This window comes from Asterias amurensis, chromosome 5, assembly GCF_032118995.1.
Source record: "Asterias amurensis chromosome 5, ASM3211899v1".
Classification (NCBI taxonomy): Eukaryota; Metazoa; Echinodermata; class Asteroidea; order Forcipulatida; family Asteriidae; genus Asterias; species Asterias amurensis.
Window position 1 is genome coordinate 19,980,823 of NC_092652.1, and position 15,384 is coordinate 19,996,206.

At 37.1% G+C, this 15,384-nt stretch overlaps 1 protein-coding gene across 3 annotated transcripts in view; it reads right to left on the reverse strand.

Annotated features, from left to right (window-relative positions):
• LOC139936949 (uncharacterized) overlaps nt 1–15,384 on the reverse strand; it is a 51,653-nt gene that overhangs the window by 29,906 nt on the left and 6,363 nt on the right. For 2 of the 3 annotated variants that reach the window (XM_071931812.1, XM_071931811.1), the window contains exon 2: nt 1,119–1,265. In XM_071931812.1, the coding sequence (XP_071787913.1) occupies nt 1,119–1,241 (123 nt within the window). In that variant the 5' untranslated portion in view covers nt 1,242–1,265. Of the gene's footprint in view, nt 1–1,118; nt 1,266–14,047; nt 14,396–15,384 lie in introns of those variants that run through there. The other variant, XM_071931813.1, reaches the window with a different exon arrangement.

The window sequence follows — 15,384 nt, forward strand, 5'->3', positions numbered from 1 at the left end:
TGTACAAAAAACCAACACTGAGTCACAGTTTTGTTGGCATTTCCCACAGCAGCAAAATCAATGACTGCATGGACGCTTGAAAAAGGGCGCAAACATATTAATACGTCTGAAATATTAACGTTTTTTAAAAAACCCATCGCCATTAAGTGCAGTGCACTTTTGCTCCGAGCAACTTCTAAGCCCCAAACCCTCAACAAGGAACTTACGAACCAAGTTAATTAATCACCTATTTGATATTCCTCTATTCTGAAAATGTAAAAATAAAATCCATGCGGCTTCGGGACATGACAAGTGTAATAAAATTCAATTAAAATTTTTGGAGGGGCATCGTTCATTCTGTGGCAGTAAGTAGTTGATAAATCATCGAGGGGACCCTACTTCATAGGCAGGTGGATCGTGGTGTTCCATAACAAGAGGGAAAGAGGGGGAGAAAGGTTGCAACGATAAAAAGAAAAAAGAGTCAGAAATTATAGTTCACCATGCCCTTTGGCAAAGGTTTACTAATTATTGCCACGGGCAAAAATGCAAACAAAATCGACTCAAAGTACAGTTCTGGTCTGGGACAACATCATCGTTATGTTTGAGCTCAAATTAATTTTGGTTTGTAGAAGGCATTAAATGTTGAGGCGATACATCAGTCAAAATGCCATGTGTCATTTTGCATTGTCTGCAACGGGCACTCTGCTGATCTCAGCTATTTTCTGCTTTAAAATGGAATTAAATTAAGCCCAATTCATCAATATGTGGACAGATATTCAAAGCACCAAACATAATTATTTTGTTTTTCTTAAAAACTTCAAGTAAAACTAGAAACAATCACTATAAAAAACAAAATAGCGGCAGAGGAGACTTTTCCCTTTTTACCCCTTTATAACCAATGCGTGATAATTACACATATCAAATTACAAGTAAGAGAGTAGTACCAAACTCAACTACTTTGTGATATTCCAACAGCTCCCCCCCCCCCCCACCACTGAACTGGACCAGAACTGCAAGGGGGAAAAAACATGAATGGCATCTACATGAGCCAGGTTACATCCCTCACTAAATAAACACAGCCTACAAGATCATGAATGATGATGATGAAATACATTTTAGACGGAAAATGTGAGCCTTACCTCGGCAAACTCTGACCAATTGACTCCAGAATTCATGCTGACGTGTCCCGGTGCAGCCATGCGATCATAGCGAGATCCAGTCGTCTGTGCCTGACGCTGCTGTTTGGAGCGCATGCTCATCATCTTCAAGAGATTTTAGAGTTAAACCTGAGGATGGATAGAAGGAGAAAGGGAAGAAGTTAAAATCAAAGTATTAATGAATTGAAAGAGAATAAAACTACAATAATTGAGAACTGGGAGAGGTTTGCAGTAACACCATGTAAAATATCTCTTTTTGAGTAGTGGTGGTTCTGAAAAGAACCTGTGGTTCATGACTCAAACAATAACGCTTCAATCAGTAAGCTTTGATCATCTTAAATATAAATATTTATTGCATTGTAGCCTCTCACCAAAACAAAGCAACGTGTGATATCAACAAAAAATTGATACCAGTTAATCAACAATAATGAAACCACATTGCGCATCAAACCATGGAGGTGAAATTCATACCTGCTAGATCAAGGTTACCATCATACACAACAAAATTTCCTTCCTGTACATGTATCTGCCAATGACCAGGCCGGGTTCCTCAGCTATTTCCTTTATAGTGTTTTTTCATATCTGTATTCTTCTTAAAGCTATGTATTGCTTGTTCTTGTAGATCTTTTTATTTTCAATTTCTTAATGTGATTGTTCATTTTTGCTGGCAAATAAAATGAAATGAAAAAAAAAAAAAAAAAATCAGATTATATTTCGCAGTGCTGTCTTGAGCAGTCAAGTGAGCATCTTCAGATCCATATCTCATAGCAACCATTTTGTTTACTGTCAGTAAATTGAACCAAACTGAAGGTTTTAAGGAAATAGGTCAGGCGACTTTTTTGTTACATGTTCATGAGCCCAGACTCATGCAAAGAACATGATGACGACGACAGTAACAGTACTGCAGCGCAGTAACAGTAAACAGTCACATCCAAGTCAAGCTATGGTGGTTAGCAGTGGTGATAACAGAACGTAACAATTACAATTTATAAGGCGATACTCCATCAAGATCATAGCGCACTAGAAAGAAATTAACTTGGAAAAAAGTGAGTCTTAAAGGGAAGGTACACGTTTGGTAATTACCCAAACTGACTTGGTAACAAGCATTGGAGAGCTGTTGATAGTATACAAAATTGTGAGAAACAGCTCTCTCTGAAATAGCATAGATTTTGAAATAGAGGTAATTTCTCACTAAAATAATAAAAGACTTCTAGACTTCTAGAAGTCTTTTATTCCTATCTAAAAGCAGACAAATTCGTCCAACAAGGGTGTTTTTTCTTTCATCATTTTCTCCCAACTCCTATGACCAATTGAGCTCAAATTTTCACGTTTTTTTTTTAATTTTATGCATATGTTGAGATACACCAAGTGAGAACACTGGTCTTTGACAACTACCAATAGTGTACCTTCCCTTTAAGGACTTTACAAAAAGCAGATAGAGTATGAGATTCCCTTATGACAGTAGGGAGAATGTTCCAAATCATTGGCCCAGCCACACTGGAATAAGCCATACTACATGTACATCTGCAGTACTTAGCAACAGTAATAAAATTGTAGAATTTAAGCCTTACTTCAGCTACATGTACATGGTTGTCTATGGTAGTTGGCAGCAGAACTTTGAAGAGTAGGCCTTTTTAGAGAAGTCATCCGCTGGTCAGTGTCACTGCCAAAACTGCCAATTTTTCAGACACTGCTAAAATGGAGAGATTGTTCCACTTTGATAAACAAAACTTACGTTTGTTTGCACACTCCATCAAAATACTCCATAACCAATCGACAAATAAATCCTCATTACAAAACTGTACACATTTACGGCATCTCTCTTAAAAACCACAGAACATGCAACTGCAGTGAAGTCATACAGCAACTAATTTCCTTTTATAGATGACAATCTCTGAAGTGAATTTTGATTTGGATACCATTAATATGTCCATCCTCCAGGATAAACACCATAAAACACTTTTTTTATCCCACCACGACCGTCTCTCTCAAAATAAGCAAAAGCCAACTCCCATGAATGATCGATTTCATTTCCTGGCCATCAAAGTGTCTCCAAAATAAATCTAAACAAAGAAAGCCTCTACTTTTTAATTATAATTAAATCATCTTTCCCGGTACCCATTCACATGGTAACAGAGTTGTTTGTTTAGGTTCACACCACGGGGAAGTCGTCCGCCACGCCGGGATGACTTCTCCACAAAAGCCTCCTCGAGCAAACTCGGGCTCCGGCTCATTATTTCTTAAGCCTCGTTTCATCCTGTTTGGTTTACCAGCAAATACAAACCTAGGAGATTGTTTGGACAGGTTGTCTTAATGAGAGGGAGACTGTATTATGATCAAACAAGATTGCGTGTGCTCCATAATTGTATCCGTAGCAACCACATTCCCCCCTCGGTTGTTATGGATGCACGTTATTGACACCACTCACAACAAAAATCCCATTAATTAAAATTAACAATTAATTCTGTACAGAGCTTCTCTCTTACAAACTTGCTAAGCACTGAATCTTTTTAGCTTAGCAGAACAACCTGACTGATCCATTTAACAATCAACCATTGTATGGAGGACCCAATGATTCCATAACAAACAACAGAGGAATGTAAAACAGTGGCCAAGAATAACTGCGAATATATCTTAACTGCTAAGAAAAGTGTGACGTCTAATCACTATGGGAATCAATCAATCAGAGGGAATTTATATAGCGCTGAAATCAACCAAAGTTGTTCAAAGGCGCTCAAGACAGTTGGATGAAACTAATTTTGATACACTTGTTGGAATAAAATAGAATTTAGGAGTTTCTTAAATATTTGTAAATAGAGTTAGCATCCTTGATGTGGTTAGGGCGAGTGTTCCATTCTTTTGGTCCAAAACAGGAGAGAGAGCAATCTGCAAATGACACAACATGGGCTCTGGGCACGATAAACTGATGGGAAGATGTGGATACCAACCTGTGGAGTAACAACATGCCTGTGGTAACAGGATGGGTCTATTGATGCCCCCTCCCTACCCCTCCTCCTCTCCCCCTCAGAAAACAGTCCTAGGTCCAGATCTTTTATTTTACAAATTTTAGGCAAATTCTGCACACCTTGATCAAAGAGAATTTTTTTTGTAATTTTGTTTTCACATGTTGTTGCTTCTTTAATTGTTATTTATTTATTAAAAATACTTCTGGTAATGAAACCAAGGGCCTCAATCATAACCTACATGTATCTTTCAAAAAAAAAAGGTACGCATGCTTTGACATTAACAAGTGGATAGGCATGAGATAGGCCTAATCTTTGGAAATAAACATCACTGCGTCAAACCTTTTAACAGTGGTCAAGGTTTTTTTATTTGGATATTCGCTTCAACAAAAACACCTTTATAAAAAAAACACTGCTGTCTTTAACTGAGTCAGGGTGATTCATTTCTAGACCTTTGAAGTTGCAAGAGAATAGTGAAAGAAAAAACACCCTTGTTGCACACATTTGTGTGCTTCTAGATGCATACTGAGTGAGAAATTAGTAACCGCTTTCTCAAAAACTATGTTACTTGAGAGGGAGGCGTTTCTCACAATGTTTTATACTATCAACAGCTCTCCATTGCTTGTTACCAAGTAGGTTTTTATGCTAACCATTATTTTGAGTAGTTACCGAGTGTCCAGTTCCTTTAACAAAACGCTGCTGTCTTTAAGTGAGTCAGGGTGATTAAATTTAAGATTTTTAAGAGGGTTCGTGGAGGCTCACTTAGTATCAAGTACCAAAAAGATAAACATCCCCAATCTTGGAATTTAACAATGCCAGAATATTTATAAATCCATCTGTGAAATATCTTGTTTCCCAACAAAGGCCCAATTTGTCAAATATTGATATCTTGTGTTTTACAAAACAAGTTTTTCACGGAGTTCTTTTTTTCTGTTGTTGTTAGGCAATTTTATTTGTTCTTTGACTTTTAAATGATCATCTTGTGTTTTTTTTTGTCTGTGCCTACCTTGCCTCAATCCTTGCTTTTCCTGGATCTGGGAGACATACGCCTTTTGGCGACAGTTAATTTTTTTAGACTTTTATGCTCTCCTGTGCATCCATTGTTGTTTAACTTAAGTTTCTTAAAGACACTGGACTCTATTGGTAATTGTCAAAGACTAGTCTTCACAGCTGGTGTATCTCAACATACGCATTAAAAAAAGAAGTGAAAATTTAAGCTCAATCGGTAGTCTAAGTTGCGTGATATTAATGAAAGAAAAAAACACCCTTGTCGCACCATGGTCACACGAAGTTGTGTGCTTTCAGATGCTTGATTTCGAGACCTCAAATTCTAAATCTGAGGTCTCGAAATCAAATTCATGGAAAATAATTAATAAATAAATAATTCTCGAAAACTATGTTACTTCAGAGGGAGCCGTTTCTCACAATGTTTTCCTACAGCTCCCCATCTTGTAATCAAGAAAGGTTTTATGATAACAATTATTTTGAGTAATTATACCAATAGTGTCCACTGCCTTTAAATACATTTGTAATGTCTGTAGTCATGTAGATTATTCTTTGCTCGAATAAACATTAGTATTATTACTAATGGTAAGTAGCCACCCAAAAGGTCCAATGGTAGAGTTACTGTACGCTCACATCAGAACAGTGTATTATTGCGATTCTTGTCAATTAGGAATTGCACTTAAAATATTCAGATAGTTATAGGACTGTCATTAATCATGTGTACGTGTTCACTGCCTGTTTAACTATGGTTCAATAATATATTAAATGAACATGCCAGTGAGAATAAAAATAACAAAAGTCTGCACGTGGTAAAAAGCAACAAACGTATATTATGGTCGATGATTAAAGACTTGTTTGTTTCATTAGTTTTGTTATGTGTAGTTTCTCTTTTAAAGGAAAATTAAACCTTTGGTTTTTGGAACCGTTTATTTAATCCTATATACATTGCATGAATAAAATTTTCAAATTTGGGGCATAAAAACTCATATCTTTTTACATATAACCACATTACCTTCAGTTGAAATGTTTCCATGTTTCTCAAAATGTACAATCTATAACTGGTAAGCCCTAACCTGCACTTGTTTGCTAAGCAGGTCAATTTAAGCACTATTTTTTTGCTAAGAGCAGCTCTAGTGTGAAATCCGAGAAAATCAGCTGATCAGTTCCATTCCTAAAGCGTCCAGCTCTTCTCTCTACAGCAACGCTTATAACTTTTAAAGTGACCCAGTGACCCATTTAACATGACCCTAATTTAAGGTCACATCCCTAGACTGCCACTTGCCAACCAGAACACTCTCACCTATAAATCAAACCTGCTAGAAGAAAATTTGCTCCTGCATTCCTTCCCCGCCCACTATGTCCACGTGTATTGTGTTTCTCAAAAATTCTACACTTAAAGGCACTGGGCACCGTTGGTAATATTGTCAAAGACCAGAGTTACTTGGTGTGTCCTAACATAATGCATAAAAAAAATCTGTGGACTTGATGGGTCATCAAAGTTCCAAGAGAATAATGAGAGAAAAACACCCTTGTTGCAGCACTTTGTGTGCTTTTAGATGCCTAAAAAACAATAAAAGACTTCAGACCTAAAGCTTTTTAGTATTTGTGTGAGAAATTGCCTCTTTTTCGAAAACTAAAGGTTACTTCAGAGGGAGCCGTTTCTCACAATAATTTAAACTATCAATAGCTCTCCATTGCTCATTACCAAGTAAGTTTTTATGCTTACAATTGTTTTGAGTAATATGATCCTAATGTGTCCAGGATCGATTTAACAAAGAGTTAAACCTAGGAGATATTACAAATTTAAGGCTAGTCCTAAGTAAAGACGATTAACTCGTCCTAAACTCGAGATGAAAAGTCTAAACTCTTTGTGAAATCCACCCCAGTGCCTTTAAGTGAAGGAACAGAAACATTGGTATATTAATACCTAGAAACTTCTCCTTTGGTTTAACCATGGTGTTCTGATTTCATAGAACCTAAACCCAACAACACCAAAGCCTGAGGGTTTTGGTAACTTTAGGAACCTTCACCAAAGCTTTAACGCCAAGGCCCTGACTTCCAAGGCTGTGACTTACAAATTATATTATACAGCAAATGGAAAATAAAGAGGTTGCGAAAGGAATGACACACCAATGGTTTGGGGGCAAAACATTTGTGATATTGCTCTTGTTTTCATGCAACCACACCTTGGAGATAGAACATGTTGTACAAACCTACATGGCATGGGAAATAACATCATATTGCTCAAGACAACAAGATTGTGTGACATTCAGCTTTGTTCCTCATACTAACAAGCTAGACACTGTTAATTTTTATGTCCTTTATCTTTTTAGCTACTTTTTTTTCCAAAATTGTATCTTTCACAGTTTATTCAGACAAAAATTAAGGACTTTTTGTGTATTCTAACTTAGCCCACCTTGTTGAGCTGTTAATGGCTCCGCTTTTATCATCTGTCTCATCACTGTCGTCATTACAGTGATGAGACAGTGACGAGTCCGATGTTAAAAGCGGAGCCATTAACAGCTCAACAAGGTGGGCTAGAGTCACATCAGATGTGATTTTTGTACACGTTTTTTTTTTACCAGTTTTCAAATCATCACATCTGGACAAAGTCATCATTTAGTAAGCCCTGTTATGTGTCATAGTAATTCCACAAATATAAGGAATAAAATGAGGTACGTTGGAGTGGTACAGGACTTTTTTAAATGGGAGAAATTTGCAATCAAACTACCACGCATTTTGCGACCTTTGAAACTTAGCGTTTTAGACATGTATCGAAGGTGGGCTGTAATGGCGACAGTGATGAGACCGATGTTAAAAGCAGAGCCATTAACAGCTCAACAAGGTAGGCTAATTCTAACTCAACTTCACTGAAGTACATGTATGAGACATACGACCTTGTTGCATTGATGGAATGATTTGTAAGCAGAGATTAAAGCAAAAAGCTGCAGTAACCAAATATAAAGAGCTTTAAACAGCTTTTGTGCATGAGCCCACGTGATCTCTTACCATTCTCCGCTATTTTTAAAACTGGATCCTAGAGCTTAGCTTCAACATCACTAAGGTGACGAAGCCATAATTAAGTGTAAAACTATTTAAGCGCTTCTCTTTTCTTCTTTTCTTTTTTTCCCCGTTGTGCACGACTTGAATTTCCCCATCGCACAAGAGCGGAGCAAATTGTCACAAGCTTCACTTAAGGAGTAAGGATCGTTAAACTAAAAGGTTTTGCTTGAATTGTACAAGCCCGTAAACGTTCTGGCTGAGTTATTTAAACACAGTATTTAAAGGAACATTACCGAATTGGTAAGAATTTTTTTTCTTCTAAGATCACAGATTTTCATAAAACTTACACGATCTAATGATGATGATAGTAGAAAATATTCCTCGAAATATTTCTGTTTGAAATGTCAGATTTGATTAGAATAAACAAAACGAATTTCCCGTATGGAGTTTTCAGTTTGAGTTTTATTCACTTTTTTTTTAAAGGGACACGTTGCCTTGGGTCAGACGAGTTGGCAGTATAAAAAGCATTTGTATATGGTTACTGTCATTTATGGGAGTCAAAAATGGCCGACCGTGTTAGTCGACTAGGTGAAAGGAAAACCACGCAATTTCGAGGCATATTTGTGTGGATCATTGTATTCTACTTTTAAAAAATCTTTCCAAACGATGTCATGCAAAAAGTGTAATCAGTTTTCACTATTTTCTCGTGACCCAGATGACCGATCGATCTCAAACTTCTACAGGTTTGTCAGTTTATGTATATGGTGGATTACATAAAGTGCTTTCACTGCCATCAACTGTTTTGTTAGCAAAAAACATTACTGTAGTGTTCCTTTAATATTGTTAAGAATCTACAGCCCTGGAGTGTGTCTATAGATCAACCTCAACCAAGATGGTGATTCATTTATTCCTTGGTAACTTCTAAAATAAACAGTTTTAATGGATACATGATTCATCATGATGTGTTCAGCTTCGGAGGAAGTCTGCTCAAACCATGGTTGCAGTTGTTTTATGGATTTGGGAACTGGGTTTCGATTTCACAAAGAAAGATGGATTGATCTTAACTGCGAATCAATCTTAACTGCTGAGTAAGTGTGATACTTTTTCGGTACAATTTTATGCGCTTTTGATTTTGTTAAATTTTGATGTACTGTTTAATTCTCACAATTGTTCTCTTTTTTTGTCAACATGAGTATGGAATAAATGATTATTGAATTGAATTGAATATCACAAATACAAATCAGTTTTATGATACTGACAATGCATCTTGAAATGTGTCTTAGTGTTTTGTGAAATTGAGTTTCCCTGAAAGGTATAATACATGAGCTCTCATAAAAACAATTTAAAAACTACAAAACTGTTCAAACCCTCGTTATTCAGTACTTTTCTTGAAAGAGATTTCATGAAAGTTTCTTTGAAACGAGACATCCTATGATAATTTGATTTTTAAATAGACCTAACATTTACATTTGGGATAATGATTACAATTTTGGTTTTTAACCTTTTTTCACACAAATCATCCCACAACATCATCATCATATTCATTTTGGTTTTACCCATGTACACCGATGTGTGTCAGCACTGTAGTATACTCAATACTTGCCAGAGCTCTGTGAAAAAGACCCATGCATATTACTCGGGTGGGATTCAAACCCATAACCTTTGCAATTCTAGACCAGTGTCTTACCAACTAGACCACAAATATTGCCCTGAGCTATAATTATAGAATCCTATGTAAATTCAACTGCACCAGGGATAAAGAATATTATTTTGGTTTTACCCACATACACCAATGTGTGTAAGCACTGTATACATGTAGGTGTTCTCAGTACTATCCCAAGCTTTGTAAATTCTAAGTAAATAATTCGGGTGGGATTCGAACCCACAACCTTTGCAGTTGAAGAGCAGTGTCTTACCAACTAGACCATGGAGATTGCTCATCATGATAATAATACTGGTTTCACATGAGGGGACATTGGCTCAAAGTATGCAGCAATCATTCATAGTCCAGTGAAGCATAAACATCATTAGCTGTTAAAGGAACACGTTGCCTTGGATCGGACGAGTTGGTCAAAACAAAAGCGTTTGTAACCGTTTTTTATAAAATGCATATGGTTGGAAAGATGTTTTAAAAGTAGAATACAATGATCCACACAAGTTTGCCTCGAAATTGCGTGGTTTTCCTTCTACTGTGCGAACTAACATGGTCGGCCATTTATGGGAGTCAAAATTTTGACCCCCATAAATGGCCGACGTGTTAGTCGACAAGGTAAAAGGAAAACCACGCAATTTCGAGGCACGTTTGTGTGGATCATTGTATTCTACTTTTACAACATCTTTCTACCCATATGCATTTTATAAAAAACGGTTACAAACGCTTTTCAAAGACCAACTCGACCGATCCAAGGCAACGCGTTCCTTTAAGAAAAAGTCAAGGCCAATTTATGGCAACCGAGGGTTTTAGGCCAATACTAAAATTAACTTCGGTTCAGTTCTGAGAAATGATGTACAGATGAGAACAATTTTCAGCATTACAGGCATAAACAATAATCCACGCAATGCCGTGGTTCACTTTGCTTTGGCTGTGGTGCCAGGCCTGCAGCATGGTACTTCACTTGGCAATAAAGGTAGTTGCCTCCATGCCCCCTGGTCATTGCCTTGGTGCCCCTGAAATGCTCTAGGGTGCCCTTTACCTAGGAGGAAATGGTGCCCTTGAACTTTCAAAAATGAAGCATACAGGCCTGTGTTGCCCTATGCAAAGTTCCAATACAAATTTACATTTTTCTCATAGAAGTGCCCCATTCCAGTGGAAAAGTGACCACTAAAGAGCATTCAAGAGGCCTTGATTGTTTCACTCAGAAAAGTTTTGCGTCCGTCACAAAAAGGACAAAATACTAATGTTGAATACTAACCCAATATTATAAGATAGTAATTGATCGTGATCAATGGAGTCTGTAACCTTAGGTAGGTTCAGTTTAATTCAGAGAAACTATGCACAGATGAGCATACTGATATTTTTAAACAAATTTCAGCAATATTTCGATTGGGTGTTTGAGTTTGTCACAAAAAAAGCGGCACAATATGAATATTGAATACAACTTCAACCACCCAACATTAGATTAGTATCGACCGTGTTCAATATAGTCTGTAAACTTAATTAATGGATACTGACCCATGACTACTCAATGTCATTTATTCACAGAGTGTCCCTTCCCCGAGAAATTATGTACAGATAAGTCGACTGCTATTCAACAACTTTCAGCATTTCGGTCGGAAATTCAAGTCCAACACAGAATGCGACAAAATTTGAATGTTGAATACAGCTTTAATCATCTAACATTAGATTAAAATCGATCGTGTACCATGAAGTATGTAACCTTAATTAATACTGAGCCATGACTACCCAATGTCATAAAATAATTGCCGTTTCTCACTCCAGAGACGTTCAAAGCAATCAATGGTGAAGCGTCACACTCAAGAACCACCAGGAACAAAGCCCATCAAGCCATATTTCTCCATTGTTTTATGACAAAAGGACTCCAGCATTGTGCATCTCTTCATTAAAACCCTTGACCATGTCCTTTACGTCTGATTGCTTTAGCCATCAATGACTGCTAATTGAAGGAAAATGCTTTAATGCACCGGCAGGATACCTTTGGTAATTATCAAAGGCCTTTATTCTCACTTGGTGTATCCCAACATATGCATTATAACAAAACAAATCTGTGAAAATTTGGACTTGGTTGCTTATCGAAGATACAAGAAAATAATGAAAGAAAAAAACACCCTTAAGTTGCACAAATTTGTGTGCTGTCAGATGCCTTATCAAAGGCTTCAGGCCTGGCATATTTCAATATTTGAGAGAGAAATAACCTCTTTCTCAAAGACTATTTACAGTACTTCAGATGGAGCCGTTTATCACAAGTAAGCTGTTATGCTAAAACAAATATTTTGAGTAATATAGTGTCCAGTGCCTTTAAGCCCATCAAGCAATATTTCTCCATGGTTTTATGACAAAAGGGCTCCAGTGTGTCTCTATTAAAACCCATGACCATGTCCTCTACTTCTGAATGATTCAGCCATCAATGACTTCTAATTTAGAAGCAATACGCTTTCAGCCCGGTCTGTATTTCCTGCAAATGCGATACAAATTTTGCTGTCACAGGTCTGTTTTCGTGAAATTTGAGAATATTTGAGAAAATTCTCCATATCGTATCAGTCTATTCACAGGTAAAATTCATCAATATGATACGATACACCTGGGCCAAACAAAACTCATCCTCATGCTCAAACTTCCAAAACAAGAAATACTTTCAACTGGATAAAGGAGAGAAAACACACTTAACATCAAAAGAATAGGTGAAGAAAACACGCTCCCTATCAAAGAACAAGGTCTGACATCCATACCCCTTTGTCGGTAATCTGATCAGCAGGCCTATAGATTCAGAATTGGTTGTGGTGTATTGTGTACATTACATCTAGCAACGGCGGAAACAAAGAAAAGTTACCAGGGGGTGGATTTCACAAAGAGTTAAGACTAGTCTTATCTCGAGTTAGGACGAGTTACTCGTTCTAACTTTGGACTAACCATACAAATGTTATATCTCCTAGGACTAGTCCTAAGTTAGGACTAATCCTAACTCTTTGTTAAATCGACCCCAGTGTGCATAATCTCTCTGACTTATTTTGTCTGTGAAGTTCTTGAAATGGAAATTGACGAAAAAATCTCAAAGATTAATTATTGTGGTTTATTTCCATTTAATTTGAAATAAAAAAGTTTCCTCCCCTCATGGTGATTCTTCTCCTGCCGCTTCCTACTTTTGAAAGGAGCGGTTTGATCATTAAGAAGCCCATAAATTATGCCTTTGCCCTCTCCCTTGCCACCAAATGAGATTGAAAATGTGCAAAAATTCATTGATTGATATTTGCCTGCCTCCAACCCCCCCCCCCAAAAAAAAAAAAAATAAAAAAATAAAATAAAAAATAAAATAAAAAAATCTGCAGGTCTATAATACAATAAATTCAAAATAAGATGTAATCAAACTTTAGCATATCTCTCTTCTTGACAGACTGTTTCATATACAATAAGGCACTCATCAGCAGAATGACAAAAAAGAATACAAGCAGCGTATATATATATATAATTGTAAACAAATATTGAAATAAAATAAATGTCTGGTTATGCCACTGCTTCATAAAGCCTAGGGGTTACAGAGCAAAGCACTTTACAATGCTCCTCAGTGTAATTACCAGAGTGTCATCATAATAATAATAATGTATGGTTGTCATAGCAATGTACAAACAGCCCAAAGAGTCCTTGAGCTTGATTGAACAAAATAATTCACAAAGACTTTTTTTTAAATTTTTTACGATACAATTTACTAGCTAAGCACACCATCCATAAAAGAGAAGGGGCATGATGTCTTGAAACAGGCCTGCAATTTCATTTTTTTTTTGAAAGGGCAAGGACTTTTTCATTTGATTAAGGGCACTTCCATTAGAAAATGTTCATGGGAAACATTTGAAGGGACTCTATGACCACTAAAAGAGAAGGGGCATGATGGCTTGAAACAGGCCTGCAGTTTCATTTATTTTTGAAAGGGCAAGGACTTTTTCATTTTGTAAAGGGCACTCCCATTAGAAAATGTTCATGGGAAACATTTGAAGGGACTCTATGATCCTTGCTCTATGCTATGACCACTAAAAGAGAAGGGGCATAATGGTTTGAAACAGGCCTGGAATTTCAAAATGTTAAAGTCTTCAGGAAACTCCTGAAGGGGCAAGGTAAGACCAGGGGCAAAAAGGCAATGGCCTTGGTTAAACACCATCACTGCAGTATTTTGTAACCTCTGAAAAAAAGTAAATGAATGAATGAATTAATTTTACTAAGCCACCTGACACTCTTCATGTATATAATGAAAATATTAAATGCAAACATACCTGCAATCAAATAGAAATTTATTAATTCACAACTGATCCTCGGTCCAACTGAAGAACACGCATTAAGTATCCGAGTGTTTAATTTCTCAGTTTTAAGTTCCGTCTAACTCTGGTTTTGGGGTGAATGCTCACTTTCCTCCAACTTCCATGGTTAACTAGGGCTCTAAGATGAAGAAACAATGCCGTGTCTGAATGCTCACTCTGAAACTTCTATGGTTTTAAACTATGGCCCACTAAGATGTAGAAACAATGCCCGGTGTCCGAACGCTCACTCTGAAACTTCCAATGCCCGTGTCTGAACTCTCACTTCCCAACTTCCAATGTTTAACAGCGGCTTTTCTAAGATGTAGAAACTGTAGAAACTCTGTGTATGATTGTCACTTTCCAACTTCCATATCTAACAGAGGCCTCTCTAAGATGTAGAAAAAAACTTGCATTCCTGTCTGAACGCTCACTTTCCAACTTCCATGGTTAATAGACTAGAGGCCTCTCTAAGATGTAGAAACAATTCTGCCCTGTGTCTGAACGCTCACTTCCCAACTTCTATGTTTAACAGCGGCCTCTTTAAAAAGTAAAAAAACAACCCTGCCTTCATGTCTGAACCCTCACTTTCAAACTTCCATGGGTAATAGCGGCCTCTCTAAGATGTAGACACAACCCTGACTTCATGTCTGAAAGCTCACTTTCCAACTTCCATGTTTATACGCGGCCTCTCTAAGATATAGGCGCCGCCTCCTTGTCTGATGATGTCGTACATCAAAGGAGGATTTCAGGGTTGTATCATTGCCACTTATTGTTTGTCTCATGTAGCATCCACAGTACTCGGCAAGATCACAGGAGCAGTGTGTCTAGTAGTTTGCCAGATGACCGATTGGTCCAAACACCAAACTATTATTACAGGGTCATGATACCTCGGCATAATGAGCACAGACGCTACCTACTTTCAAACCCCGATACACTTCAGCTTTCTAGGGGAAAGTATGCATCATTAACACACACACACTGAGGTTAATTGGCTTGAAATGTGCCTGCTGCTCGTGTATTACTTATCCTTGAAATGAAGTTCAACATCAATAAGAAGCCATGGCTATTGTGATAACCCATGTATTAAGGTTTGGCCAAAAGGAACAAAATGTTGTTTGTCCTCGTTCGACCAGCCGTCATTAAAAAAAAATTCCATCAGGTTTTTTTCTTACAAATTTAAATTAAAAATGTCAAAAAACTGTGTCAAAAATGTCAAAACAGGAAGAAACTATACAAAGTGAGTAAGGTCTGCATTGACACCATGTAAAAACTCTTTTGTGAGTAGTGGTGGCTGTAGAAGAGCCGGTGTTCTG